This window comes from Patagioenas fasciata, chromosome 1 (assembly GCF_037038585.1).
Source record: "Patagioenas fasciata isolate bPatFas1 chromosome 1, bPatFas1.hap1, whole genome shotgun sequence".
Classification (NCBI taxonomy): domain Eukaryota; kingdom Metazoa; phylum Chordata; class Aves; order Columbiformes; family Columbidae; genus Patagioenas; species Patagioenas fasciata.
Genome location: NC_092520.1, coordinates 110423 through 137865, shown reverse-complemented (window position 1 = coordinate 137865; position 27443 = coordinate 110423). Strand labels below are relative to the sequence as shown.

Genomic DNA, 27443 nt, shown 5'->3' with positions numbered 1-27443 from the left:
TGACTCCATCCCCAGGCTCATTGAATTCTTGTCTAATTAAAAAACAACAACAACAGCAACAAATAAAAACCACTACCACCAAAAAACCAGAGACACACACAAAAAATCCCCCATAAGACTCAGAGGCGCTCCAGCTGCTGTAATTGACTTCCCCATCAGCTCTGCATGTTGTGTTTGGTACATTCTCGCTTGCAGGTCTCTGTGAGCCTGTGTAACCAGAAGGCTTGGAGTAAAAGTTATGAAGGAAAACTGACAGCTAATGTAGATAAATGTCTGCTGTGGGTTGTTCTACTTCTCCTCCAGCCGCTGTTCTCTGGGTCTCAGCTGAGCCCGGCTGATTCACTGGTAATGTAAATTGCACTAATTAAAGAAAGAGCTGGGTGACAAAGCTCTGATTTTAGTTGTCTGCTGAGCACTTGAAGATGTTGAATGCAGCGGGGTTACAGCCCCTAGAATTGCTCACGGCGTTCTTGCCGTTCGGAACGCTGTGGTTGAACTCGTCTGTGCTCAAGCACAGGGTTGTGTGTTCGCTGGGTGAGGTTGAAGCAGGCGCTCCGTGGAGGCGTTAACGTTCGAGAGGTGCTGCTGGGAAACCTGTGATCGCAGCTCGTCTGGGAAGGTGAGGGACAGCGGCAGCACAGCGGGTCACACGTGTGCTCTGTGAGATCGTCAGCGCGGAGTCGGCAGGCGGTGTCTGCAGTGGGGATTTGGGCAGCCCTGCTGTGGGGCTGTGCAGAGCCGAGCCTTACGAAAGCACGAGAAGTTCTTGGGAAGATCCGGACGTGTGTGACTGTCGTGTTTCTTGTTAGGATGGGAAGAGGCTTTGTCCTGAATTGGGAAACAGTGGGTTGAGTTCTGTCACTCTTTGGTTGGTCTCTACAGAACAAGTGACTTGGTAATGGAATTGGTAAATAAACCCATGAAGAGACCGGGAAGGAAAGGTTGGACAGTGTTTTTTCCTCCTGTGGGCTTTGACTTGTGTACAATATGAAGACAGTTGCTTCACGCTGTATTTTGGTCACATTGCGTGATCCTGCAGCTGAGGAGGAGCAATCAGTGCAATAAGGTGAGTGTGCTCGCAGAGGGACCCTCAGGAACGTGTCACCTGCCAAAAAACACAAACCTTTTTATTACCAGGCAAGAAGTGGCAATAAAACAGTTTTCTGGAACTATGCATTTCAAATAAAAGCGGCCTGTAGAAGTGAACTGGGAACGGTGGGAAGCGCTGCGTGCCCGGGCTGCGTCAGATGGACTTTAAATGTCACTGTCCTTCCTCTGCCGCCCGTTACAGTGAAACTTGTTATTCCTTAAATAAAGGGTTTTCTCTTATCCTCAGGATGCGTTATTGAATGATGTTGAGGTGGGAGAAAATCTGCCATGTAGTCCATGCTGTTTTGTGATACTAAAAGCGATACTTCAGGGCAGACTGAAGACAACAGCATCTACTTACTTAGCAAAGGCAACTTCATCCCCTTGTAATCTTCATAGTGCACAGGAGTGCACAGTGAATACTTGAAATCCAAACATCTTCTGTGGTTTTTATGTTCATGGCCCGAGTGTCAATTTTTAAATGTTCAGTTTCTGTAGGTTCATTCCCTTGCGGACAATCTGGTGAGCAATGGATGGGAATGCACTGAGCTCTTTTGCCTCATTTAGCGGTGGTTTGGGTGTTTGTGTGACTGACCAGACTTGTATAAACACTGAACTGCAGGGAGGTTTTGCCTCTGGTGTCACAGGATCACTGCAGCCTTAGTATTTTATCAGCTTGCAGATGAACGTGTAGTGTGACCTTCACGGGGGTTTACTGTGTTGTGCTAACACGAATCAGCTTTGACCAGACCAATGTTGATAAGAAGAGAACCTTTTATGAACTGTTTATATAATTGTAAATATTTTTTAAAATAAGTTGTTTGGCGATACAAAAACTATGTATTAACCTTAAAAAATAGTTTTTTCTGGTAACCTTTAGGCTGCTTAATATTTCCTTTTGTCTCATGGATGAGAATGTAAGACAGAGCTGCTGACCAGGACAGAACAAAGGGGTTTTTGTGGCCCGACGACGTCCCGCTGTCCAGCTGCACGCTCTGTCGTGCAGAACCTCGCTGAGCTCCCCGGCCCCAGCACCGCTCACAAAGGGGACGCAAAGGGGAGAGGGCAGCTGGTTTGGGGCCAGAAGCGGAGATGAAGTTTCTGTTCCTGGCCTGAGAACAGGCTCATGCGGCCGACTTTGGGGCTCGGAAACAGGTTGAGTTTGTGGCTTTGGGCTCAGAAATACAGGTCAAATCCTGCGTTTTTGGGACTGGAAAGCAGGCTCAGCAGCCGGGCTTGGGCTCGGAAACGGGCACTAAGTGAGCTGGTTTGGGGCTAAAAGCAGCAGCTTACGCTCCTTAGAATAGTTGTTAACTAATCATACAAACCCAGTAATGTTTATACAATGTACAACTATGATGTTTAATCCCAATACTCAGTTTTTCGCAGCAATTGGTTTAACAACCTTGTCAAAAGCCCAGACTGTTGGAAGCAGCTGGAGCTTGTCAGGAGAATTGTAGTGGTAGCAAATTCGACGAATCCAGACGCCGGCATAAGCTCTTTGATCGAACGGGCGGGCCGGGCGAGAGTAAGGAGTCTAATTCAATGTGAATTTACCATCCGTACTCTTTAATGAACTCTTAAACAACACTGAATATCAATGTCCCCGAGACCACGTTTTTCCAAGCCTTATATACTCTCTACCAAAAGGCCATGCGGCAAGTGCAGGCTACAATTGGTTACACTCACAGTCACTCATCCCCCCCCACTATGGTGATTGGCTGCAGGGCACTGTTCACAGACTGTTCATGCGCAGCGGCAACGCCCCTCCTGCAGCCTGGGTCGAGGGCAGAGCGGCTTCTGTTTACTTTCCTTTTGTCTCTGGTGTCTCAGGGAAATCCTTCCGTGTAGCACAGCCGCATCAAGCCCTGGCTTGTTCACAGCACACAGCCAGAGACTCTCCACAATTCCTCCTTTTTTTTTTTCTTTTTGGACAAGCCAGGATTGATTAGCTGTGTGTTCTAATCCTTTTTTGATATGTGATAAGAAACAACTTATACATAACATATAAATAACAACAATCAACGTAAACAGTGCACTTTGCAATAAACCTGAGGTATTCCATTGCCGTTTAAATATCGCAATGGATTGATTAAACAAATTCCAAGAACTTTGGTTTAAAGATACTCAACTTATAACAAACGATGTGCTGGGTGTTGATAAACTTACTCAAGAGGTAGTGGTGTTTAAAGATCTACTTATATAACTATAGTACGCATACATGTCACAGCTAAATCAATGCAAAGGTTACACCTCACTCTGTGACCTCCGAAGGTTCTGCTGCAGGGAGTTGACTTGGTTGAGTTTGTTTCAACTCCGGCTTTACTGCTCGGCTTGGAACCCACAATGGACCTTGATCTGTGGAGAGACACATATACCCTCTACCATTAAAAATAACAGGTACTGGTCCCTTCCACAATCCAGTGGTGGGATCACGATATCTCACCATGAATTCCGGTAAGGTGTTTTTCCTTCCTAGTCTGATCTGATAATGATGAATGATCACAGGAGGCTCCTCATGATCTCCAGTTAGACATAAATAATTCAAGGTAAACAACACCTTTGCTAAACGCTGTTGACAATCTAACTCTTCCTGCTTCTGTTTGCTCAAATACCCTTTAATCATTTGATGTGCTCTCTCGATGATTCCTTGGCCTGTTGGGGAATGAGGTATGCCTGTAACGTGTTTCACTCCCCATCTCATTAGAAAAGTTCTAACTTTCTGGCTAACATAGGCAGGGCCATTGTCTGTCTTAATCTTTTCTGGGACACCCATTACAGCAAAACAAGCTGTAAGATGTTTACATACATGTAGTGCTTTTTCTCCTGGTAAAGCAGTAGCCCATATCATTTTTGAAAAAGTATCAATTGTGACATGCACATATTTAAGTCTTCCGAATTCTGGCACATGTGTCACATCCATTTGCCATACTTCTAAGGCTTTTAAACCTCGAGGATTGACACCGATTCCTATACCTAACATCTGGCTTCCACACTGAGGACATGCCTGTACAATACTTCTTGCTTCATTTAAAGTTAAATCGAATTGTCTTTGGAGACCTCTGGCATTCTGATGAAAGCTCTCATGACTTTGTCTCGCTTGTTGGAATTTATCTGTTGGAGGCATGTGCTGTACTGAACTTACTAAACTATCTGCAATTTGATTTCCTTCACCTAGACCAAGATTCCATTGATGACTGCGGATGTGAATCACACAACAGGGTTCTTTTCTTTGATTTAAAATAGCTCTCAATTGTACAAACAATTTTCCTAATCGAGGATTATTCGATTGTCTTAACAGGGCATTTTCCATTCTGGGTATTACACCTGCTACATACAAAGAATCTGTGACAACATTTAAAGCAGATTTCAGCCAATTATTTAAGGCCCATATTACTGCCGTGAGCTCTAAAGTCTGCAATGAATCCTCTTTTGAACCTTCAATTAAATGCTGTTTCCATTGACTATTCTCTTGCCAGACACATGCTGCCTGGTGTCTTTGTTTTCCTGCATCTGTATATACTGTAAGGCCTTCAACAGGTTTTGCTTTTACTTTGCTTCTCTCTAACCACTGATTTGTTCTAAGGAATTGCCATAGTTTACCTTTCGGTTGTCGTGAATGTACCTTGCCTATAAATCCTAATAATGCATTCTGTATAGGCATCGAATGTCTCAGCCACCATTCTAAATCGGCTCCATTTATCGGAATACTGATATCATCTGGTTCCTGACCGCTAATTTCTAATATTCGAGATCTTCCTTTTCGAATCAATTCTCCAATTGCTTCTGGTCTCGTTTGAATACTGAATTTTGGTTGGACACTGAGAAAAATCCACTCTAATAATCGCAAATCATTTTCTGTTTTCGATCTGACAGTGGCACAAAAGGAAGAATCTGTAGCAACATCTATGGGGAATTCCCCGTTTTTGTTTTGCCACTGGCAGATGATTGCACACGGATGTTCTAGATTGCTAATAAGGAGGGAAATTGGTCGATCAGAAAGTCTTCGGCTAGACCAATTTGTCTGTACTTTTTGTATAATATCAGAAAGACATTTGAGATGCACGGACTCTAAGCTTATTTTCTTAGCTGGATCACCTCCTTTTAGAAGTGAAGTAAGAGGTGCTATATCATTGTTAGTAATGCCTACGCAATTTCTAATCCATTGTATGTCCCCTAACAATTTTTGGACATCATTTAATGTTTGTAAATCAGTATGTAATTCAATTTTTTGTGGACGAATCTGTGCATCACAAATGGACCAACCAAGGTATTTCCAAGGTGCAGACTTTTGAACTTTCTCTGGAGCTATAACCAACCCCTTTTCTTTGAGTTTGATCGTAATTTGGACTATGGAATTTTCTGTGAACTCAGCTTGTTGACAGAACAGAATATCATCCATATAATGATAAATAATTGTTTGTTTCCATGATGCACGAATAGGTTGAAGTGCCCATGCAACATACATTTGGCACAGTGTAGGAGAATTTTTCATACCTTGCGGTAGCACTACCCACTCATACCTTTTAGCTGGTTCCGCTTTGTTTACTGAAGGCAGTGTAAATGCAAAACGCTGTGTATCTTGCTCATGTAAAGGAATGGTAAAGAAACAATCCTTTAAATCTATAATTAGAATATGCCAATTTTCTGGTAATATTACAGGTGATAGTAATCCAGGCTGTAAAGCACCCATGGCTTGCATTTGATCATTTACCTTTCGCAAGTCATGTAATAATCGCCACTTTCCACTCTTTTTTGGTATTACAAAAATCGGGGTATTCCATGGACTAGTAGAAGGCTTGATATGGCCTGCAATTAATTGCTCTTCTACTAATTCACGTGCCTTTTGCAGTCGCTCTTCTGTTAATGGCCACTGGTCAACCCAAACTGGGCTATCTGTTAACCAGGTCAATGGAGGGTTGGGCAACTGCTTTCCAGTGACCACTAAGGAAAAGGTGAAGTAGTTAACACGGCACCAAGTTGCCCCAAGACGTCACGGCCAATAAGCGCCTCAAGGCTGCTTGGCAATTCCATTACATACACCCTAAGGGTAACACATTGACCTTCAGGGAAACTAATCGAAATGGGATCAACACTTATATTTGGAGTAGTTTGACCCCCTACTCCAGCAACAGTGGAAGAGATTGATTTTTGAAGTTTCCAATTTCGTGGCCATTTGAATTGACTAATGATGGAGACATCAGCTCCAGTATCAAGCATTGCATTTACCTCTACAACAACAGTAGAATCAGACTGAAATAGTTGCACACGTAACATGGGACGCTGAGTCATTGATGAGGTGAAGCAAACTGCAGGACCGGTCGATCCAAATCCTTTATCATGCCTTTGTGTTGAGGATGCTGGAGGGACTCCTGGAAGCATTGGTAGGCAGTTTTCCAGTGCTACTACCTGAGCTATTCTACTCCCAGAAGGAATAAAAATTGGCGGATGCAGAGTGTAGGCCAGGATTTGAACAGTTCCTGTGAAATCTGCATCAATTATACCTGGTATTACTATAAGACCTTTGATACTAGCAGAAGAACGGCCAATCAATAGGCCTCCAATGAGACTATCTTGTCTAAATAAAGGTCCTTTAGCATTAGTTGGTATTCTATGAATTGCAGTATTGGTCAATGTTATATCTACTGCTGTCTCCACATCAACTCCGAGGCTTCCTGCGGTGCTTGGCTTGTTGAGGTGAAAGAAGCCTGGTTCACGGTTGTGTCGCTGATTGTGATACAGGTTCGGAGATGTTCTTTGTGTCTGGTAGCTTCTGAACGTATACCATAGCTTGTGGTTGTTTGTTTTGCTTGCTGCAAAATTTTCCAATCGTGTGGTTCCCATACCGCTGTCTGAGTGTTCATATTTTGAATTACCGGTAGGGCTAATTTTGCTGGAGACCAATCACCTTCTAGAATGGCATCTTTGATGACCCCTGACCATCTGCTACGTCGGGGCTGCGGCTGGTCAGTAGAGTCTATAGGCACCTTTGATGGCATTGTTTGTGAAAGGCAAGCTGGTTTTTGAAACTCAATTTGTTCCTTATTTTTCTCTACATTTGACACTCTTAAGTTAAGTTGTTCAAGCTTGTTGGTAATGACTTGCAGTAACTGCTCTACTGCTTGGGTTGAGCCCAATGATGTAGGAGGAGGCTCACAAAAAACTTCCGCGGGTGCTTGCGGAGGCAAAGTTTGAGGCGGCCCCGGCCCTCGCGGCGGCGCCGGCCCGGCCTCCACGCTTTTCTCGGAGGGAGGGGGGGCGTCCGGCTCGGGGCAGGGCAGAGGCGGAGCGGTAGGAGGAGGGCGGCACTCAGGGCCTCCCACATCCGGACAGTCGACTAGTTGCACTTCCGCCTTCTTGGCACATTGCCCCAGAGACTCGGAGGGGGAAACTTCCGGTTCTTTGTTTACGAGCCGCGCAGTTTCTAATCCGCGTTGCAGATCGGATTGTGAAAGTATTGGCTGAGCCGGGACCCCGCGACCACCCCGAACGGCAGGCAGACCCCACAGAGTAGCCCACAGGCCCCTCTTTTCTTTTGGACGACAAGTTTTATCAGTCCAGGTTTGTTCTGGGACAAGCGCCTCCGCGGCTCTTAGGGCGGCACGTTGTTCCGATTTCATAACTTCTAATGATTCTAATACGGTTTTCCACAATTCTCTCACAGCTTTAATTTCTTTCTCTTCTTCCCCTCTGATAGTTTTGTCCCACATAGTGTCCCCCACTGATCTCCATTCTGTTGGGGAAAACAAAAGTGGAACTTCCCCAAAGTGTCCCCACTTCTGAGCTAAAAAAATCAATGTGATTAGCTTTTCCTGTGACGATTCAATACCTCTCTTAGAGAGAATAGTCGTCAGCAGTGCCGCGGCTGTTTCAATATCCATTATCTTATCAGCGCGGTCTTAACGTAGGATGCGAGTGGCCAGCTCGACTGGTGCCCGTCTTTTGATATCGGACTAAGCACACTATCCCACACCCCGGCTTGGCTCCGTTTTTATGAACGCTGCTCACCGCAGTAATTTCGATCCGGAGCGATATGCTTTGCTAACGATCCATCCTTCTGCTACCATATGTAGATCCGAAGCGTTATGCTCTGCTAACGAACCATCCTCTGCTACCAAATGTAGTGGTAGCAAATTCGACGAATCCAGACGCCGGCATAAGCTCTTTGATCGAACGGGCGGGCCGGGCGAGAGTAAGGAGTCTAATTCAATGTGAATTTACCATCCGTACTCTTTAATGAACTCTTAAACAACACTGAATATCAATGTCCCCGAGACCACGTTTTTCCAAGCCTTATATACTCTCTACCAAAAGGCCATGCGGCAAGTGCAGGCTACAATTGGTTACACTCACAGTCACTCATCCCCCCCCACTATGGTGATTGGCTGCAGGGCACTGTTCACAGACTGTTCATGCGCAGCGGCAACGCCCCTCCTGCAGCCTGGGTCGAGGGCAGAGCGGCTTCTGTTTACTTTCCTTTTGTCTCTGGTGTCTCAGGGAAATCCTTCCGTGTAGCACAGCCGCATCAAGCCCTGGCTTGTTCACAGCACACAGCCAGAGACTCTCCACAGAGAATTATAGAATCATTTGGTTTGGCAGAGACCCTCGGGATCATGGAGTCCAACCATAACCCAGCCCTGCCCCTGCCCCCTGTCCTGGAGAACCTCATGTCTGTCTGTCCAGCCCTCCAGGGACGGTGACTCCAGCACTGCCCTGGGCAGCCTGTTCCAATGCCCCACAGCCCTTTGGGGAAGAAATTGTTCCCAGATCCAACCCCAACCTCCCCTGGTGCAACTTGAGGCCATTTCCTCTGCTCCTGGCGCTTGTTCCTGGGGAGCAGAGCCTGACCCCCCTGGCTCCAAGCTCCTTTCAGGCAGTTCAGAGATCAGAAGGTCTCCCCTCAGCTCCTGTTCTCCAGCTGAACCCCCCAGGTCCCTCAGCCGCTCCCATCACACTTGTGCTCCAGCCCCTCACCAGCTCCGTTCCCTTCTCTCCACTCGCTCCAGTACCCCAAGGCCTTTCTTGGCATGAGGGGCCCAGAACTGCCCCAGGATTGGCGGTTTGTCCTCCCCAGGTCCCAGCACAGGTTCGGTCACTGCCCTGGCCCTGCTGGCCACCCCAGTGCTGGTACCAGCTGGGATGCTGTGGCCTCTTGGCCCCTGGGCACACTCTGGCTCATGTTCAGCCCATCACCAACAGCCCCGAGTCCTTTTCCAGCCGCTGTTCCGCAGCTGCAGCGTTCATAGGGTTGTTGTGACCCGCGTGCAGGACCCGGCCCTTGGCCTTGGTGACCCTCAGACACCATCCAGGCCATGAGCTGCAGCTTCTCCAGGAAGATGCTGGGGATACAGTGTCAAAGGCTTTGCTGAAGTCTAAGTAATTCTTTAATAAAGGTAGTTGAAAAGTCCCTTGGAAAACAAAATGCAGGGAAGACATAAAGCTTGAATCTGAACCTTTTCCTCTGTGATTACTGTGATGTAATTTGTTTTCCAATAAAATAAGAAATCTCAGTAAAACAGGGGCAAAGACAAAAGGTCGGTTTTGAGACTTTTTGTAGGAACTTTTTCTTCCCTTTGCCCATGCTGAGCCGCCCCATCCCAGCTGAGGCACAACTTGCCAATTTTTAACTTTAGTTTTATTGTTAGGTATTTTTAGAGGTAAATTTAGTAATGAAGTATCAGAAATACAGGCCACAAAGATGATTAAGGGCCTGAAACATCTTTCATATGAAGAGAGGCTGAGGGAGCTGAGACTGTTCAGGCTTGAGAAGAGAAAGCACAGGGGATCTTATCAATGTGTGTCGATATCTGACGTGCAGAACGAGCAGGAGGGAGCTGGACTCCTAGTGCCCCATGAAAGGGCAAGAACAAATGGGCATACACTTAAAAACAACCCGAACACAAGAAAAACACTTTTCTAGTCTATTTTTTTAAACTGTGCGAGGCTGCTCAAGCCCGGAGCAAGTTGCCCAGAGAGGCTGTGGAATCGCTGTCTGTGCAGATGCTGAACCCTGGCGCCGCCAGGACGGCTCTCGGGGCAGGACAGACTGCCTGAGCCGGGCTTGGACCCGCCGAGCTCAGGAGGGTCCCTTCCCGCTGAGCAAGCCTGTGATCCGCGACATCCTGAAAACCGTTGTCCTTAGTTTCCAAACCTGACTTATTTTATGTTGGGATCTTGTGTAATGGATAAAAATTTCCACTTCAACCCATTTTGTGAAACCCAAAAAACCCCTCAGCATTACTGGATTTAAAGAAATTGCAAACTAGACAAGAGCAGCCGTCTGACCCCTGTTATTTTAACAGCCTCGAGATATTCCAGCTGGGCACTGAGCGTCTCCGTTGTCTCAGTGTAACAGCGGCGCCCACAGCAGCCGTACCCACGCCATCGGTGCCCACACCATCGGCGCCCCCAACAGCCGTACCCACGCCATCGGCGCCCGCAGCAGCCGTACCCACGCCATCGGCGCCCGCAGCAGCCGTACCCACGCCATCGGTGCCCACGCCATCGGCGCCCGCAGCAGCCGTACCCACACCAGCGGTGCCCACACCATCGGCGCCCACAGCAGCCGTACCCACACCAGCGGTGCCCACGCCATCGGCGCCCCCAGCAGCCGTACCCACGCCATCGGCGCCCCCAGCAGCCGTACCCACGCCATCGGCGCCCCCAGCAGCCGTACCCACGCCATCGGCGCCCCCAGCAGCCGTACCCACACCATCAGCGCCCCCAGCAGCCGTACCCACACCATCGGCGCCCCCAGCAACCGTACCCGCAGCAGCGGTACCCGGATGCCCGGCGGAGCAGACAGGAGCAGTAACAGCAGCAGTAACAGCAGCAGCCGCTCCCAGCCAGGATCTCCAGCCTCGTTTCTCACCATCTCGAACAAAGGCAGTGAAGAAAGTCCATGTTCTGCAGATGATCTTCTTGCTGATGCCAGAGATAAAGGTACTGTGTAACTCTAAAAGTTTAACCCTGCTTAACTTTACCCGTTGCTACGTGCATGACCATGTAATAAAAGAGGGACTTTGTTTCCCACATCCATGGGGAAATGGTGGAATGTTTTTTTCTTTGTGAGTGATCTTTTTTTTCTGAGTTGTTCCAAATATACGTGTGCACACATGTGTGGTGCTCTGTAATTGGAGCTGCATAGATATGACTGAGGAATATGCTTCCCAGACAAGTTTTTGTTTTTAAAGAATAGATTGTTCAAGTCCTCTGAACAAGTTGAAGAATCGAGAGTGCACAGTGACAGGTGGAACAGCAGAAATAGGCCAGTCCTGTTGCTTGTGTCAGGCATTGTTTTTATTTCAGACAAAGCGGGCAACCTTCCAGCATTTCGTGCATGCACACATAAAAGTTTAACTGGCTTTTTCAAATCATTATTTTGTACCAGAAATCTGCTGAGATACACTGGGAGAATTTCAGAATTCCACGTAAGCTTGTTCTGCTTTTTAAGAATATGATTTCTGTCTGTTTCCTTGGCCAGGTGGTGATGGCACAGGACCGCAGATTCGTGTTTGCGGTTACAAACAGGAAGTGGCCAGGAATGGACAGAGATTGCAGAGGAGCCTGAAAAATGGTATGAGGAGAAATGGAAAGGAAGGAAAGGGATTGAGATAAGGAAACCTATTTGCAAATGAAAACTTCAAGGTCACTGAAAACGTTCCTTAGTTTTATAACATTGGTAATGATGTGGGTTTCAGTTTGGGGGACGTGTAAAGATAGCTGTTGTGTTTTTTCCTAGTGTGGCACACTGAAGGAATGAGATGCTCTCTTCCTGCAGAGAATGGGAATAATTCTCCCTTGCCAAAATATGCTGCCTCACCAAAACCCAACAACAGCTACAAGTACAAGCGTGAGCCGCCAGAGGGCTGTGAAGAGGTGAAAGTCTTTGAGAAAGGCTTGTGAGTTGATCTTTACTACAGAATAAATAACATTCAACATTCAGAGTTACTCATTGGTTTATTGATTTTTGTCTGGGATCAGAATTATTAGTCCAGTTGCTAAAATCATGCTGACACCCTGATCTCTGTCCTGTGTGACTGTGTGCTGGTAGATGCTTTAGGCATCTGAGATGCAGGGCAGCAGCCTCAGACTCCTCCAAGGCAGCTGCCTGGGATGGTTTTGTTATCTGTAGGAATCTCTCTCCTCCAGGATCCACCCAAAGTCTCCACCCAGGCATCTCCTGGGTTCTCCAGGGCTCCTCTGACAGTGCCCCAGGATCCTGGTACCAGCCCCAGACTCCTCCACAGAAGCTACCGGAGAAGACTTTTTTCTTCTGCAGGAAGCTTTGACCTCTAGAACGCGCCGAGACTCTTCCCAGACTCTGCTGCAGCTGTTTGAGCTCTGCTTTCACTGTCTGAGATCCCAGCTCGCTGCCCCCGACTCCTCCAAGGAAGCTACCGAAGATGACTTTTCTCACGCTAGAAGCTCGCTTCTCTGGGAAGAACACAAAACTCCTCCCAGGCACCTCCTGGAGTATTTTGACCTCTGCTTCAGGGACAGAAGATCCTGGGTGGCAGCCTCAGACTCTTCCAATGAATCTACCCGAGGTGATTTTTCTTTCTGAGTGGAAACTCTGTCCTGCAGGATCCACCCAAGACTCCTCCCAGGTACTCGCACAGTCACCTCACTTCCTATAGGAAGCTGAGAGCCCAGGTGGGAGCCCCAGACTCCTCCAGTGAAGCCACCTGACATAATTTTTCTCTTTTAGAGAAAACTGCTGCATCTGGGATCTGCCAGAGACTCCTCCTGCTCTGGTCCCGTCTGGTCCCTGCCCCACGGTGTGTCCCCAGCACGTGTCCCTGTGCCACCGCAGCCCTGGGCCAGGCACCGTGCCCTGCGGTGAGGTCACAGTGTCTGGGTCCTATCTCCTCCTCCTGGGGCTGGTGTTGCCTTGGTTTCTTGTGGAGTTTGAGGGAGGAGAACCTGGTGAGCGGAGAGCGTTGATCTGGGAGATCTGCAGCCATGAGGAGGATGAGGGCGCTCCGAGGTGAGGGGCTGGCGGGAGGCTGAGGCAGCGTCTGTCCCTCCAGGTGCTGGGGGCCGTGTCCCTGTCACCTCCCCTGCCGTCCTGCTGCCAGGCACCTTCCTGAGGGCTCCATCTTGTCCCTGCCCTCCATGGAGCAGCCTGGCTGTCCCTACCCTCCATGGAGCAGCCTGGGATGGCTCCGAGACAGCCTGGCCCAGCGGCTCTTGTGGTGCTGCCCAGCCCCAGCCCTCCCGTCCCCCTGGCAGAGCCCCGTGTCCATCCCTGCCCAGCTCAGCCCGGCGCTGGGCTCCCTCCAGCACGTCGCTGCTGCTCTGGCACTGGGGGCCCCCAACTGGGCCCAGTCCCCCAGGGGGTCTGCCCAGTGCTGCAGCGAGGGGCACACTCCCTCCTCTCATCCCACCGACTGCTCCTGCCAGCCCAGCCCAGCACGGGCTGGTGGTGCTGGGGAGGCTGGGGAGACCTTCACCCCTCTGCTGGAAGCTCTGCGGCCAGCAATACCAGTTCCTTCTTTCCTTCCAGCTCTCTGTCCATGCGTGTGTCCCCCGTCCAGAGCCTCCAGTCCTGAGGACAGAGACCGGGCAACCGGAACTGTCCCTGAGGCTGTCGACACCTTTGTGGCCATTGGGACATCTCGGCTGAAACAGCTGCAGGACCATGAGGTGAGGCAGGGGGTGAGGGCTCCCCTCCGTGCCCCGGGCTTCCCCAGGGCCATGGCAGAGAGGGATCTTGTCCGATGGCATCTCTGCCCTGCAAGCTGTGTCCCCAAGCGCTGATCCTGCCGCTCAGGTGGGACTAATGTCGCTGCTCCCTCCCTCCTGTCCCCAGGAGCTCTCGGCTCTCTCCTGGGCAGGGCAGGGCCTCTGCCATCAGCCCCAGCTTCTCCCCACTGCCTTTCCCCAGGTACCCAAGGCCCCTCCTGAGCTTTGGTTTGGAGCTGTCCCAGCAGCCTGGGGCTCTTGCCTGTGCAAGGAGCGACACCGGGTGCAGGGTGCTCATGGTTTCTCCCCCTCAGGGCAGGGACTGCTCCCCACGCCTTCCCCTTGCCCACCTGGCACCTTCCCTCTGACCGCCACCTTCCCCGTCCTCAGGAGTGACCCCCACGGCCTCTTCCCCGGTGGGGTCCGTGTCCCTCTCTGGCTCTCTGCTTGTCTCAGAGCTGCCGCAGAAGATCTTGCCGTTGCCCGTGGCTCTCCTGACGCGATGCCTGCAGCTCGTACCTCATGCCCGTGTCCCACAGATGGTTCGGAGGACAGTGGGTCTCTGGTGGCTCCCTGGGAACGAGGGCAACGCGAGTCCCATCACTGCCCTTTGTGGTCTGTCCCCAGGGCGAGCGGGTGGACACGTACCGGGAGCTGGAGCGTGCCTTGCAGGGAGAGGATGGCTGCTTGCCCAGTGGTGTCGTGAACCGCCTCATCACAGAGGCCTTGGGTGACCTGCGAGCAGCCCAGGTGAGCTTGTTCTCCGGCAAGGCCACCAAAGCAGCCTGCCTCCATCCCTGGGTTCTGGGGAAACACAGGGATGTTCCTCGGTTATTCAGACACAGGGAGGTCCTCAGAGAGAAGCTCTGGGGACTCCTCATGACAGAATTTGAAGAGGGGACACAAAGCTGTGCCGAGAAGTGGACTTGGGATTGTTTCTAACTGAGCAAGAGCTGGGGTCAGGCTCAGCGTTACTTCTCGAATACTGTGTTATACCTCGAATCCTGGGGTCAGTTTTGGGCCCATCACTGCAGGACAGCACTTGAGGTGCTGGAGCAAGTGGAGAGAAGGGAACGGAGCTGGTGAGGGGCTGGAGCACAAGTGTGATGGGAGCGGCTGAGGGAGCTGGGGGTTCAGCTGGAGAACAGGAGCTGAGGGGAGACCTTCTGATCTCTGAACTGCCTGAAAGGAGCTTGGAGCCAGGGGGGTCGGGCTCTGCTCCCCAGGAACAAGCGCCAGGAGCAGAGGAAACGGCCTCAAGTTGCCCAGGGGAGGTTGAGGTTGGATGTGGGAACAATTTCTTCCCCAAAGGGCTGTGGGGCATTGGAACAGGCTGCCCAGGGCAGTGCTGGAGTCACTGTCCCTGGAGGGCTGGACAGACGGACAGGAGGTTCTCAGGGACATGGGGCAGTGCCGGGGTTGGGTTAACAGTTGGACTCAGTGATCTTGAGGGTCTTTTCCAACCAAAATGATTCTGTGATTCTATGCGGCGCTTTTTCAGGGTGTGATGGATGATGTGAAGATGGCCACCAGTGACTTCTTGGTGGCTCTGGCCCACTCCCACTTCTATTTCGTCATGGCTGAGCTGCAGAGCCACCTGAAGGTGGTGGGGAAGGTCCCTGATGAGGCTGTGCTCGTCACCTTGGGCAAGATGGCTGGCAGCTATGGTACGGCACATGCAGCCTCCTGGTTTTGGCAGGGGTCTGTGATAACAGGGAGAAGGGATCCCCCCTCCCTAAATGCCCTGTCTTGAACTGGGGGGACTCTGGAGTTGCCGTGCCTCCTCGCTTGGTGCCAGGACCGGCCAGCAGCTCTGCCTCACCAGCCCAGTCCTGGTGCTTGGACAGTAGGACCCCACTGGAGACAAACCCGCAGGGTCTCTGTCCCCCACTGTCCCCCCTATTTCCCCACAGGGCTTCCACGTGTCCCCCTCGGGAAGGCCACCCTCCCCACGCCCTCCGGTGTGTCCCACATGGCCCAGCAGCTCCAGCCTTGCCAGAGATGGACCCTGGTGTCCCCTGTGTGCCACTGACCCTCTGGGTCCCTCTGTCCCTTCTCTGCAGCCCTGCGCTGTGTCCCCTTCGCGGGAGCGACGCTGCTGGCCCTGCGCAGGACACTGAGCTGGGCGGGGAGCGGCCGGACCCTGCGCACCATCTGCGGGGGTGAGTGTCAGCTCGGCCAGGGCCTGCGCAGGGGCTGCGTGGCCTTTGGTGGCTCCATGTGGTGGGTGGTGGGTGTCAACCCACCCGGGACCCCAAACTGCTGGGGGTGCGGAGGAGAGGGGGAAGCCTGGGAGGTTTCTGTGGCAGGACACGTCAGGAGCTGCCGGGTCCCTTCCCGTGGCTTCTGTTCCTTACAAAGAGGAGCTACGAAGATACTGAGGGGTCTGGAGCATCTTTCTTCTGAGGAAAGGCTGAGAGAGCTGGGGCTGTTCAGCCTGGAGGAGGCTGAGAGGGGACCTTATTTATTCTGGTAAATATCTGAAGGGTGGGTGTCAGGGGATGGAGCAGACTCTGTTCAGTGATGCCCAACACCGGGGTGAGGGGCAACGGGCACAGACTGAAACACGGGAGGCTCCATCTGAACATGAGGAGAAACTTCTCTGCTGTGAGGTGCCAGAGCCTGGCCCAGGCTGCCCAGAGCAGGTGTGGAGTCTCTTTGAGACATTCAAACCCGCCTGGACTGACCTGTGTGATCTGCTCTGGTGACCCTGTGTGATCTGCTCTGGTGACCCTGTGTGATCTGCTCTGTGACCCTGCGTGAGCAGGTGGGGCTGGGGATCTACAGAGGGCCCTGCAACCCCAGCCAGTTTGTGGTTTTGTGATTCCCCTGCTCTCCCCTGGGGTTTGGAGTTCCTGCACTGAAAGCAGAGTGTGTGGGAAGGGAAGGGGCTGTAGTGGCAAGTGCTGGAGGCAAAGGGGCCACTGAGGAGGAACAGGTGCAGTGGGGAGGAGAGAAACAGCGGGGTGTTAGAATCCAGACACCTGCAGAGCACAGCTTGTCCTCGGATCCAGATCTGGTCCTGGACTGGGCCCTGCTGAGCCTGGGGCTGTACGTAAAGCAGGCTTGGGCGAGGGCACAAGGGCAGACCCTTACTGCAGACTCCCATGTGCTCCCTTGTCCTTTCCCTTTCCTGGTGCAGTTCTGGAGCGATGGTCCGAGGCCATCACCGTGTACTTGTGCAGCCAGAAGCGCCGCCCCTTTCCTCGCAGCAGGGCAGCACAGCTCTGTGGAGACATTTACCCGCTCTTCCATCACGCGGTGGTAAATTGGCTGGGCTGCAAGGAAGAACGGGTGAGAGGTGCTGCTTCCCACAGCTGGGGCTGCAGCGGGGGTGTCCACGTCAGTGGGTCCGTCTGTGCCCTGTGGGGTCAAGCAGAGGGAGGTGGGGAAGGGAGGGGGTCTGGGGGGAAAGCCCCTGAGCCAGGAGCCTGCTGGCACTGTGCTGGGGCTGGAGGCTCCCTGGAGAGAAGCAGCCGAGTCCTGTGGCCTTGGGCTACCAGCCTGAGGAAACGCCGGCTCTGCTCTGGAGTCCCTCTCCCATCGGGCAGAAGGGAAAGGGAACCCCTCCCAGTGGGAAGGGCAGACTGGTGTCCAGGGCGTGCTGAGCACCAGGCAGAGCTTCAGCTGCCCAAGCAGAGCCTCTCCCTTCCCTCCCCAGGATAACCGGGCTGTCCTGGGTGTGGTGGCTGCCGTGGTTGGTGTCCTTGTGTGTGAGCAGCGGCACTGCCAGCGTGCCCGGGAGCAGCTCCTCTGGCTCCTGTGCCAGCACCAGCGGGTCCAGGACACCTCCCGGGTCACCGAGGTGAGGACTCACGCAGGGCCTGGCGTGGCTGATCGGCGGGTCTGTGCCAGTGCCACGCGGTGCTGGGGGCTGTGGGGTGCCAGGGGAGCTGGGAAACCCTTAGAGGAGGAGCAGGGAGAGCAGAGGAGGCCTGAGGCTTCCTGGGCTCTTTGGGCAAGAAAAGAGCAATGAGGGGGATGGGGACAGGGGGAACCAAGAGTCCCTGGGGCTCATCTTCTTGGGAAGGGAGGCACTGGCACCTCCCTGGGGCTCTGTGTGTGGGCAGAGCTTTGCCTCAGAGCTGGTGAGGGGCTGGAGCACAAGTGTGATGGGAGTGGCTGAGGGACCTGGGGGTTCAGCTGGAGAACAGGAGCTGAGGGGAGACCTTCTGATCTCTGAACTGCCTGAAAGGAGCTTGGAGCCAGGGGGGTCGGGCTCTGCTCCCCAGGAACAAGCGCCAGGAGCAGGGGAAATGGCCTCAAGTTGCCCAGGAGAGGTTGAGGTTGGATGTGGGAACAATTTCTTCCCCAAAGGGCTGTGGGGCATTGGAACAGGCTGCCCAGGGCAGTGCTGGAGTCACCATCCCTGGAGGGCTGGACAGATGGACAGGAGGTTCTCAGGGACATGGAGTAGTGCCAGTGTTAGCTTGACAATTGGACTCGATCCTGATGGTCTCTTCCAACCAAAATGATTCTATGATTCTACGAATCGGAGTTGTCAGCAGTGTCCCTGTGCAGAGAGCAGAGACCTTCTGATGCTGCTCTGAGAGGGGCAAATGAGGACCCCGGGCAGGAGGGTTTGGGGATGTCCCTGGGAGCTGACATCAGGGGCTCCCCTCATCCCAGCTGTGCTGGGCTTCTGCTTTCCCTGGAGCATTGCGGTGGCTTTAACCTCCTCTTCCTCCCCTCCCTGTTCTCCTGTAGAACCTTGGCCACATACTGCAGATGCTGGGGGGAGGTCAGACCCCAACCGCACGGGGCTCAGCTCTCGCCACCTGCACCACTGGGCACCGCCAGGTAAGGGGAGCCTGCGGGGCAGGGCAGGGTGTCCCTCCGCCAGGACCAGCTGCAGACCAGCGTGCCAGGGTGCGAGCCAGGGGCCATGGAAGAGCCTTAAGGGTGCAGGAAGAGCAATGCTGGGGTCCCAGGGAATGGCAGAAGATGTGCTGGAGAGGGTCAGTGGGACATGAGAAAAAGGTTCTTCACCCAGAGGTGACGGACACTGAACAGACTCCCAGGGAGGAGTCACGGCCCCAATCTGACAGTGTTCAAGAAGAGACTGGACAATGTCCTCAGACACAGGGGGTGACCTGTGGGGTGTCCGGTGCAGGGACAGGAGTTGGACTCGAGATCCTTGTGGGTTCCTTCCAGCTCAGGACACTCTGTGGTTCTGCGCTTGGAAGGGACTGGAGGGGCAGCCTGGTTCCCACAGCCATTTCCCTCTCGGCCAAGCTGCAGGAGGAGCAAGGGAGGGGAGGAAGGCAGAGAGCACCAATTCTTTTTGGTCCCTCTCAAGGCCGATGCACATTTCTCTCAAATGACCCACGTTCCCACAGGTCCCTGGTGTGACTGAGGTGCCTGGCCTGGCCTGTAAGGCAAAGCCATCCCGCCCCATGATGCTGCAGGGTAAGGAGGGGGGACGGGGCGATGTCCCTGTGCCGTGGCAGCTCTGTCCCTGTCCTCGGCAGCCAGGGGCAGCCGCCTGCTAATGCAGAATGCGATTTCTTCCCTGCAGCCCAAACCTGCCCCGCAGCTGTTCTGCGGTCCCAGCTGAGGCACAGGAGCAAGACCCAGCGTGTGTCAACCCTGAGCCTGCTGGGAGAGCTGGCCCGCTCTGACAGTCAGTGCCAGGGGCCGGGGACACACGGCAGGGGCTGGGGCTGCTGGACCGAATGCTGGAATGGGCTGGAAGTGGTGCAGCTGCACCCGAGAGGAGCTGCAAAGAGCGGGTCCCCCAGCTTAGCTGACCCCCTGTGATGATGCTCGAGCTGTCCCTGGCAGTTAGAAATGGGGGAACACCAGGGACGGTGCTCCAGACTCAGTGACACGAGTGGGTGGTTTGCACAGGAGATGCTCGTACCAGTGCCATTTCTCCCATTCTCTGTGTTACCAGAGCTTTCAGTGCCTCTAAAATAGCTGTGCCTCTAGAAAGAGTCACTCTGGGCACACCCCTGCCTGCTGTGAATTCAGAGTCAGGCCCTGCTTCTCTGTCCCAGCAGTGTACGTGAAGCTTGGAAGCTTCAAGGAATCCTTCTGCCGTCAGGCTCTGCCTCAACACAGCTCTCTGTGTCTCTTCCAGCTCCTGTAGCAAGGCAGAAGCTGCCCCAGGGGGTGTTGGCCATGCAGCTGGTGTGCACCGACCCCAGCGTCCAGGTGAGCTGGTTTGGGAAGGGACAGTGCTGCCAGGGAAGGCAGAGAAACCCTTTTCCTCGGGGCAGAGCCTGACCAGGCCATGGCAGCAGCAGCAGAAGCTTCTGCCGTGCCCTCGTCATCTCCCCGTGAGCCACAAAGGCTTCCCCAAGCGCAGGCGGCTTCCCTGTGGTTTGGAGCAGGAGGGTGATAACCACGCTCTCCCTGGCAGGTGCGGAGGGCAGTTCTGGAGTTCATGCGGGAACTGCTCAGCTCCAGCTCCCAGAGCTGCTGGCCATGGGATGTGGTGGCGCACATCTTCAGGGAGTACAGCCGGAGCTCGGGCAGACTGGTAAGGACAGAGCAGGACACTGGGGCTTCGGCCGGTGCCGGGGCCGTGCTGAGAGCTCCGCAGGCGCCCTTGCCCATGGAGAGCTCCACACTGCAGGGCCATTGGCGCCAGCTCAGCCATCGCAGCAGCCTCCACAGGGCTGTACCATGGTGGTGGAGATGTTGGGGTGACGTGGGTTTGCACCTGGTCACGCCACCCGGGACTGCCTGCACGCCCCACGGGCTGAACTGTGCACACACGCACCTCCAGCAAAGCTGCCTTGTGAAGGGAGGGACAGACTTGTGGGGACAGGACATGATCCGTCCCGAAATGCTGATGGGCCATCAGCCCAGCTCAGCCCGTGCACACAGGTGGGCCTGGCTAGAGGAGCTTTCTGTGGTGTTCTCGTGCCCCGGCCCTCCAAAGCACGCCCTGGCCATCCCATAGCAGCCTGGGGCCCACATCCCTTCTGGCAAGGGGACAGGCTGCGCGGCAGCCCCTGCGGTGAGTGTTTCCAGCCGGGCACCCAGGAGATGAAGGCCAGGGATGGCCCAGCCTCCTGCTGGCTTGCCAAGGATCTTCCCTCTCTGGCTGGAGCATCTGTCTGGCTGGGAGATGTGTGTGTGCCACTCTTCTCCAGGGCTCCAGGAGGCTGTTCTGGGAGCAGGGCAAAGGGAAGGGCTTCTGGGTTCTCCTTCGGGAGGTCGCTGCTCCCGGGATGCTGGTGCAGCAGCAGTGGGGGGGCCGTGCCTGAGCCTGGTCGGTCAGGAGCTGAGAGGAACGGGGTTTTGCCAACTCTGTCTTACAGGCGGCAGGAGGCCTTTTTGCCTGGGAGCCCCAGGAGGACAGAGCTCTTCGAGCCCCGCACGTGGACATCCTGGGCTCGCTGGATGTCTCTCGGAGAGGAATGTCTCAAGTAAGTTGCCCTCTGGCCTGCTGCTGTGGCCACTTCTTGCCTTCAGAGTGTTTTTTGTTGCTCTTCCTCATGGCCTGAACCTCTCCCCTCACATGTGCTGAAGCGCACGAGGCTCAGGGAAACGTAGACCATCCTTTACATCTTGGAGCCGAGTGGAGATGCTGGTGTGCTGAATTGCTCGGTTCTGCTCTGCAGCTCCAGTGGCCCAGGCTGCTGCAGTACGTGGTGCCAGCCCAGTGCAGCGGCGTGCTGATCCCGCTGTCCCGCTGCCTGCGAGCCCTGCTGGAGAGACGGGAGAGAGCGGGATGTGAGGAAGAGGAGGAACCCGATGCTGTGGACTCGCAGGAGCAGGGTAGGAGCCCCAGGGAGTGCTGCTGGGTTTGGAAGGGGCTCAGACCAGTCTGTGTCTCCCTGTGCCCCATGAACCCTGAGCAGGAGCCCAGGAAAAGCAAATGGCAGAGTCAGGCTCTGGCTCTTGGGGAGCTGGGGCTCCTTCCTGGCCGTGCTGGATCTGCCTTCATCCCATGCGGGGCAGCCTGGGGAGCCCCCGGGCCAGCACTGTGGCCGTGCAGCTGCTCTCAGCCCTGTGTGGGCCACGGGAGGTACAGGGGTCAGGGCACAGCAGGGCCTCTTCATCTCACCAGCCTTTCCCCCTCCCCGCAGCCCGGCTGCCGGCTCCCCAGGCGCTGCTGGCTGGACCGCTGGTGAGTAGCGGGGCTCTGGGGAAAGAAAGAGCTTTTCTGGCAGCACTCCCGAGCCTGCCCGAGCCCCGCGGGGATCCCAGTCCTGTCTTGGGGCTGGCAGGGGTGGCTCTGGTGGCAGGGGTGACCCCTCTCTGCTGCCCTTGCCCAGGTGCTGGCAGCAGCTCCTCACACCAGCAGTGGCCACGCAGTCGCCGCTTTGCAGCTGCTGCAGGCCCTGCAGGGCTGGATCCGCGGGGCCTTGGGGACAGTGTGGGCCACCGAGATCCCCCTCCTGCTGCAGCACCTGCCAGGTAAAGTGTGGGTGGGGGGAGAGGCTGGAGGGGAGGGAGGGCAGGAAAATGCAGCTTCCCAGCAGTCACACAGTGGGGATCAGCCATGGTCAGTGTGTCCTTCCCCACCGTGAATCCAGTGGCTTTGACAAATGCCCCTGGGTTTCCTCCTGTGTCTGTGGCCTTGCAAGGGCTTTGGCATAGGCACTTGTGGGCCCTTTCCAGCCTGATGGCCTGGGACTTCTGGGAGGTCTGACCACAGAGGAGAACACAGAGTTCTTCTTTGCTGTGAGCTTGAGCAGCAGCAGAGCTTTTGCTTCCTCTTGCTTTCTAGGAAGAGCTGAGAGCTCCCTGGACTCTGCAGAGTGGGAGCAACATGTGCTTAAGGTACAGCATCCTCAGGGGTGTCATAAACAGACGGGGAGAAGAGGGAGCAGGCAGAGTTGTGGGGAGCTGGTGAAAAGAGGGCTGGGCTTGGCAGGGGGAGACACTGCCATTCCAGCAGCTCTCCCCCAGCAGCATCCCAGGACACATGGGTGTGGGAAGGGCCCTGGCCAAGGGCAGGGGGACACTCACTTCCTCTCCTCTTCCCCCTAGTTCCTGCGAGCGTCCCTGGAGCCCATTGAGGACGAGACCTGGACCGTGGGCCTGAGCCAGCAGCTGAGCCGGCAGCTGGGCAGCTCTGCCCCCGGCTCCTGGGAGAAGGTTTTTCTCCTGCCCCACACTGGGACTCTGCCCACACCGGCAGTTTTCACTGCTTCACCCCCAAACTGCGCTTCCCCCGTGCTGCCCCGGCCTGGCACTGCGGCCAGTCTCGCCTGCTCCGGGGGCAGTCGGGTCAGTGTGGGGCCAGCCCTCTCCTGACAGATCGGCCTGTGAACGCATCTCAGGCTCAACCTCTTCTCTTTCAGCTTTTCCTGTACGAGGCTCTCGGGACAGCGCTGGCAGGTTGTCGGGACCTCAGCCATGTCCAAGGGCAGGTGCTGATGTTCCTCCAGGACACAGACTCTGTGGAGCTCTCTGAGACCCAGGTGAGGTGATGCTCATGTCCTGAGCATCCTCTGCCTGTTGCTGGGGCAGAGGGCGGGCTGGTGCTGGCCCTGCTCCAGACCTCCTTGATGTGCCCATCGCTGCTGTTTCCCCCTTATTGCAATGTCCTACCTGGCCATTGTCACTGGCCATGGCTGAGTGCCTGGGCTGCAGCCCACTCCCCATTTCCCTGTGGTTGCAGGGGATGATTTCTGTGGTGTCCCATGCTGCTGAGACCCACTTCAACCTGGTCTTGGACACAGTGACTGCTTTAACCAGAGACAGGTTTTATGAGACTTCCATGGGCTGGAAGGTAAAGGATCCAGGGTTTCGCTCTTTGACTTTCCTTTTTTTGACCTTATTTTCACTTCTACACCTTCTGTAGCCAAACTGTGGCAGCTGTGTTTATATCAGCCCTCTTGTAAGAGCTGCCCAAGACTTGTGTTTCAGAGGGGATGTCCCGGCATTGGGGCCCCTGAGATGTGCTGGGAAGGGCGGTGGTAAATCCGCCAGCAGTGTGTGCGATGCTGGCTGCTCCCTGCTCCGCAACCCGTGCCAGAGCCCCGGCTGCAGGACGGGAACAGCTCCCGGCCCCGGAGCTCGCAGCTCGAGGAGCTGGAACATGAGGGTGGGCAGGATCAGGGCAGTGAGCAGCAGGGAACACCACAAGTCACTCATCCTTTCTTCTCAGGACAGCACCGCACTGTGATCATCTGCAGTGCTCAAAATCCTGTGGTTTGACAGCACAAATTCTTCTATCATGCAACAGTTCCCCACATCTGGTATCTTCTCAGCCAGGAACAAGATGGATTTAGGGAGGGGACTGCAGATGTAAAGCGTTACCCGCAGTGTGTGGAAAGAAGATGCTCAGAGCCATGAACTGGTTGAGAACTGGGGGTCCCCGGTCTGCAGTTGGTGTTCTGTCTGCTCATCAGACAGCGGCGCTAAGTGCTCAAGCAAACTTTCCTTTCCACAGTCAGGCCCACCTGGGAGTTGGTTGAATGCATGAGCTGTCTTTAAAGAACACGTGAATTTATCTGATTCTCCGCTGGATTGTTTTCCCCCGTAGCTTTATGCCACCAGATTTGTTGCATTAATATGTTACTTACATAATTCCCTGCAGACCCACCTCTCAAGCCTCTTGTCATGTTACTTACCTGACACATTCAATGCCTATACATCTCAGTAACAGTGTGCATCTTTGTACAACACAAACATGTGCGTGTGTGTATGCACATAAAGGTATGTAATTTGGGTCAAATCTTTATTTGCTGTATGTAGGTATGATAACACAACTTGCAGAAAAACACAACCTACCAATAAAAACAAGTTTCAGCTCTGCCTGTGGATGTTTTACCCGGATGAGTGTTGATTGTTCACTGTTACCCACCGGTGTCCTTCAGAACTCACAAAGATATCGGGACTAGATGTGGTTTTTCATAACATGTTTGTATACTTAATGTATAATACATTAATAAAGTGCACATTATACAGTAATTTAAGCAACAAAATAATTTCAGTGAAGATTTCTGGAAGTAAATGAAGGTATAACTGATATATCTTATAGCTGCCTAATTTGTAGTTAATCTGGTAAGAAATGTGCAATTACATGCAGTTATGTTGTGTGTAGATGTGCAGTTGTATACCTTGCTGATAACTGCATCCTATTGTGGGTATTGTCATAAGAACTGATATGGGAAAATGAATCCAGGTGGTGTTTCTTCCACTCCCCCCTCCCCTATTGTTGCCCGTTTGCTCTTTAGAAACGGTTTCTGATAATACGGCAAGTTGTTATTGTTGGTTTGAATTCCCTGTAGATCACTGAAATGAAACACACACAGCTTCATTTCAGCAGGTTTAATAGAAATGAATGGAAGGTGTCAGGAGACACTGAGGGAAATGTATCACATGAACTACTTGTGAGACCATTTAAAACTATTTATTATGTGCTAACTACACTTATTTTGTCCAATTAACAGCTAATTGCACGCTTTCTTAAAGCTATCTTTCTGTTGAGTTGTGGCTACTTACAGAAATAATCCAAAGCACACTGATCCAGTGTCCTTCTTGAGTCAAAAAACCCTCACAAAGTGTGTTTTATTAAACATGACTACAAACATATAGGCATTTATCAGTAAGGGTGGCCTTCATATTTACTGATTTTTATGGGTGAATTATCTACACAAAGTGACACAATGCATTAATTCTGTAATGCAGAATGGTTACTTTTAGTCCGTTCCTTGTGTCTGTTCTGTGTTGTCCTTGCTGCGGGTCGGTTGCTCTGCCGTCTGGTTCAGGAGACTCACTGAGGGTAATGTCGCATGTCAATTTTATGGACATTCTTTCTAGAAACTCTGTGGGGTTTCTATTAACGTGAGGGCCTAGGGTAATTAGAGTTGCATTTGACGTATTGATAAAGCACGCTTGATTCCATAGCTGTATGTTTAGTTCATTCTCTTGTGATGCTTTCTTATGAGCTGTTGGCATTTGAGCTGTGTGTCCTGTGTCTGATAGCAGAATTTGACCTGAGATGACGGTATAAGCTTGGAATTTGCTTCAAATAAATACATGCATTTGCCTGTATCTGGCAGAGATGATTGCATTTTATGAGTAACCTCCTATCCTGATGTATGGAGTATGAACTTTATGAGCTTGCTTTGTTTCTCCAAGTTGTGTAAAGTGACAGTATGTGCTGTGCAACAGTTAAATCAGTGTCTCTTTTCAGAATAGTGTGTAAAGTATTGAACAAGACCCGTGAGCGTGTTCATTGTCTGTACAAACTCTGACACCGTGTCGGTGCTGGATTTGCTGCTCTCATTGCCCACGCCTGCACTCTGTCTGATGATGGTGAGTTTCTCCATTGATGACATGATCATGGCCAGATAAAGACCCTCCTGGTGGAGAATAACCAGGCTGTTTGGTCTGGTTCCCCAACTGCTAAGCCCACGTGACTTCTTTTTTTGGTCTCCGTAGGCTTTTGGTGAGTGTCTGTGGTCTGTCATTGCTGGTTTTGTGCTGATCTTCTTTCTGTCTCCATTCACTGGAATCACATCCTCCATTCAACTGCTGCAAGTCTGCACAGCCAGTCTGTTCAAGACAGCCAGTTTAAGCGTATTCTATTCAAAAGAAAGAAGTCTTTGGACACTCTGAGTTTACAGCTCTGTTCCGAAAGGGCACAAGTTAGTACAGGTGGATCAACGTTACGTAATGCCATAGGACAAAATGTGGCTACTGTTGTTTATCTGCTACAATTTCTGTAGCATTTTCAGACAATTTTAGAAGTAGACTCTTGTAAGGAATCCAGGATCTTGTGCTTACCTGCATATTGCTCGTTCTGCACGTTTTCTTCGATTAATGCTGGCCTGAGGTATTTATCTGCAGTACAACACAGTGTAGATACTAAATCAGGTCTGGAAGCCATCTCAGGAAATGTATTAGCTCATAATTACATCAAAAATAGAAGGAATGCCACTTCCTTGTTTCCTGTGCTTATGTAATAAGGCACATATGTGATAGTAACAGAGTTCGTGACCCCCATACTTCATATGCTTATAGCAGTGTACAAATAAATTATTAAAATTAAACTGGCTTTCAGGTCTTCTGTTTTAATTACTTTTCCAATTTGACTCTTTGTGTTTTTCTTTATCACTGGAGTCCAACCCCACTCACTGTCCCGCGACTGGGGACTCCAGACAAGGCGACACAGACGTGGGGGTGGCTGCACAGTGGAGCTCAGCGGACTTGAGAACCACTCAGCTGGTGTGAGGATCAGACACGTACAAAGCAACTTTGCTTTTTAAATGATGAGGATGATGTGCTTTGTTTTGGAAGACATCAGATTTTGAATGTTTAAGGAAGCTGTAACTACCTCGATGTTTCCTTCTTACCGCAGTCGGATTTCTGGTTCTGTCTGTCGAGTTGTGCTCCTCTCCCGCACCAAGTGGTGATCGTGGGGCTCAGGGTGAGGGGGGCAGGGAGGGTGGGGGTGTCCATGGACTTGAATAAGTTTTGTTTGGGGTTTTTTAAACGCCTCTGTTGACACATTGTATAAAAACTGATTGCTGCAGTGCTAATGAATGAACAGGAGGATAAGCAACAGATTTGAGAACCTGTTTGGGTTTTGGTTTATTGAAAAATTATTATTTAACTCAAAAAGCAATAAGATCTTGCAGTGGTCTTCTAATACTTAGTGATAGCTTTTTAATGTACTGGTTTGGAACTTTGAGATTATATTTGATATGAAGTGGCTGTTCCATCGTGGAATATTGCAGGAGTAAACTCTTGCA

At 52.5% G+C, this 27443-nt stretch overlaps 1 protein-coding gene across 10 annotated transcripts; it reads left to right on the top strand.

The window, feature by feature from the left end:
* Nucleotides 1-11594: 11594 nt before the first annotated feature.
* On the top strand, nucleotides 11595-26741 carry LOC136112142 (maestro heat-like repeat-containing protein family member 2B). 10 transcript variants are annotated; one of them, XR_011737806.1, is made up of 24 exons: nucleotides 11595-11665; nucleotides 12241-12698; nucleotides 12800-13078; nucleotides 13598-13737; nucleotides 14404-14526; nucleotides 15278-15443; nucleotides 15840-15938; nucleotides 16919-17070; nucleotides 17438-17581; nucleotides 18484-18576; nucleotides 19116-19185; nucleotides 19295-19399; nucleotides 19859-19932; nucleotides 20141-20260; nucleotides 21048-21155; nucleotides 21351-21507; nucleotides 21819-21859; nucleotides 22008-22149; nucleotides 22463-22515; nucleotides 22726-22965; nucleotides 23040-23159; nucleotides 23360-23470; nucleotides 25883-26004; nucleotides 26131-26741. XR_011737806.1 is itself a non-coding variant. In XM_071805332.1 (23 exons), exons 3-23 carry the CDS (start codon nucleotides 13054-13056, stop codon nucleotides 25892-25894), a joined length of 2295 nt encoding a protein of 764 aa, XP_071661433.1. In that variant the 5' UTR covers nucleotides 11595-11665; nucleotides 12241-12698; nucleotides 12800-13053; the 3' UTR covers nucleotides 25895-26741. The 10 variants fall into 10 exon arrangements, 9 of the variants coding, with proteins under 9 accessions (XP_071661433.1, XP_065712751.2, XP_071661406.1 ...); XM_071805332.1 differs by having other exon boundaries at nucleotides 25883-26741; XM_065856679.2 differs by lacking the exons at nucleotides 25883-26004; nucleotides 26131-26741 and adding an exon at nucleotides 23854-24513 and having other exon boundaries at nucleotides 12802-13078.
* Nucleotides 26742-27443: the final 702 nt, after the last annotated feature.

What these genes read in the sequence shown, in the direction of transcription:
- LOC136112142 (XM_065856679.2), top strand. Translation starts at nt 13,054, where the DNA reads ATGAGGAGGATGAGGGCGCTCCGAG. An exon ending in AACAGCTGCAGGACCATGAG is followed by an intron (nt 13,738 to 14,403) that starts GTGAGGCAGGGG and finishes GTCTGTCCCCAG; the next exon opens with GGCGAGCGGGTGGACACGTA. An exon ending in GCCGGAGCTCGGGCAGACTG is followed by an intron (nt 20,261 to 21,047) that starts GTAAGGACAGAG and finishes TCTGTCTTACAG; the next exon opens with GCGGCAGGAGGCCTTTTTGC.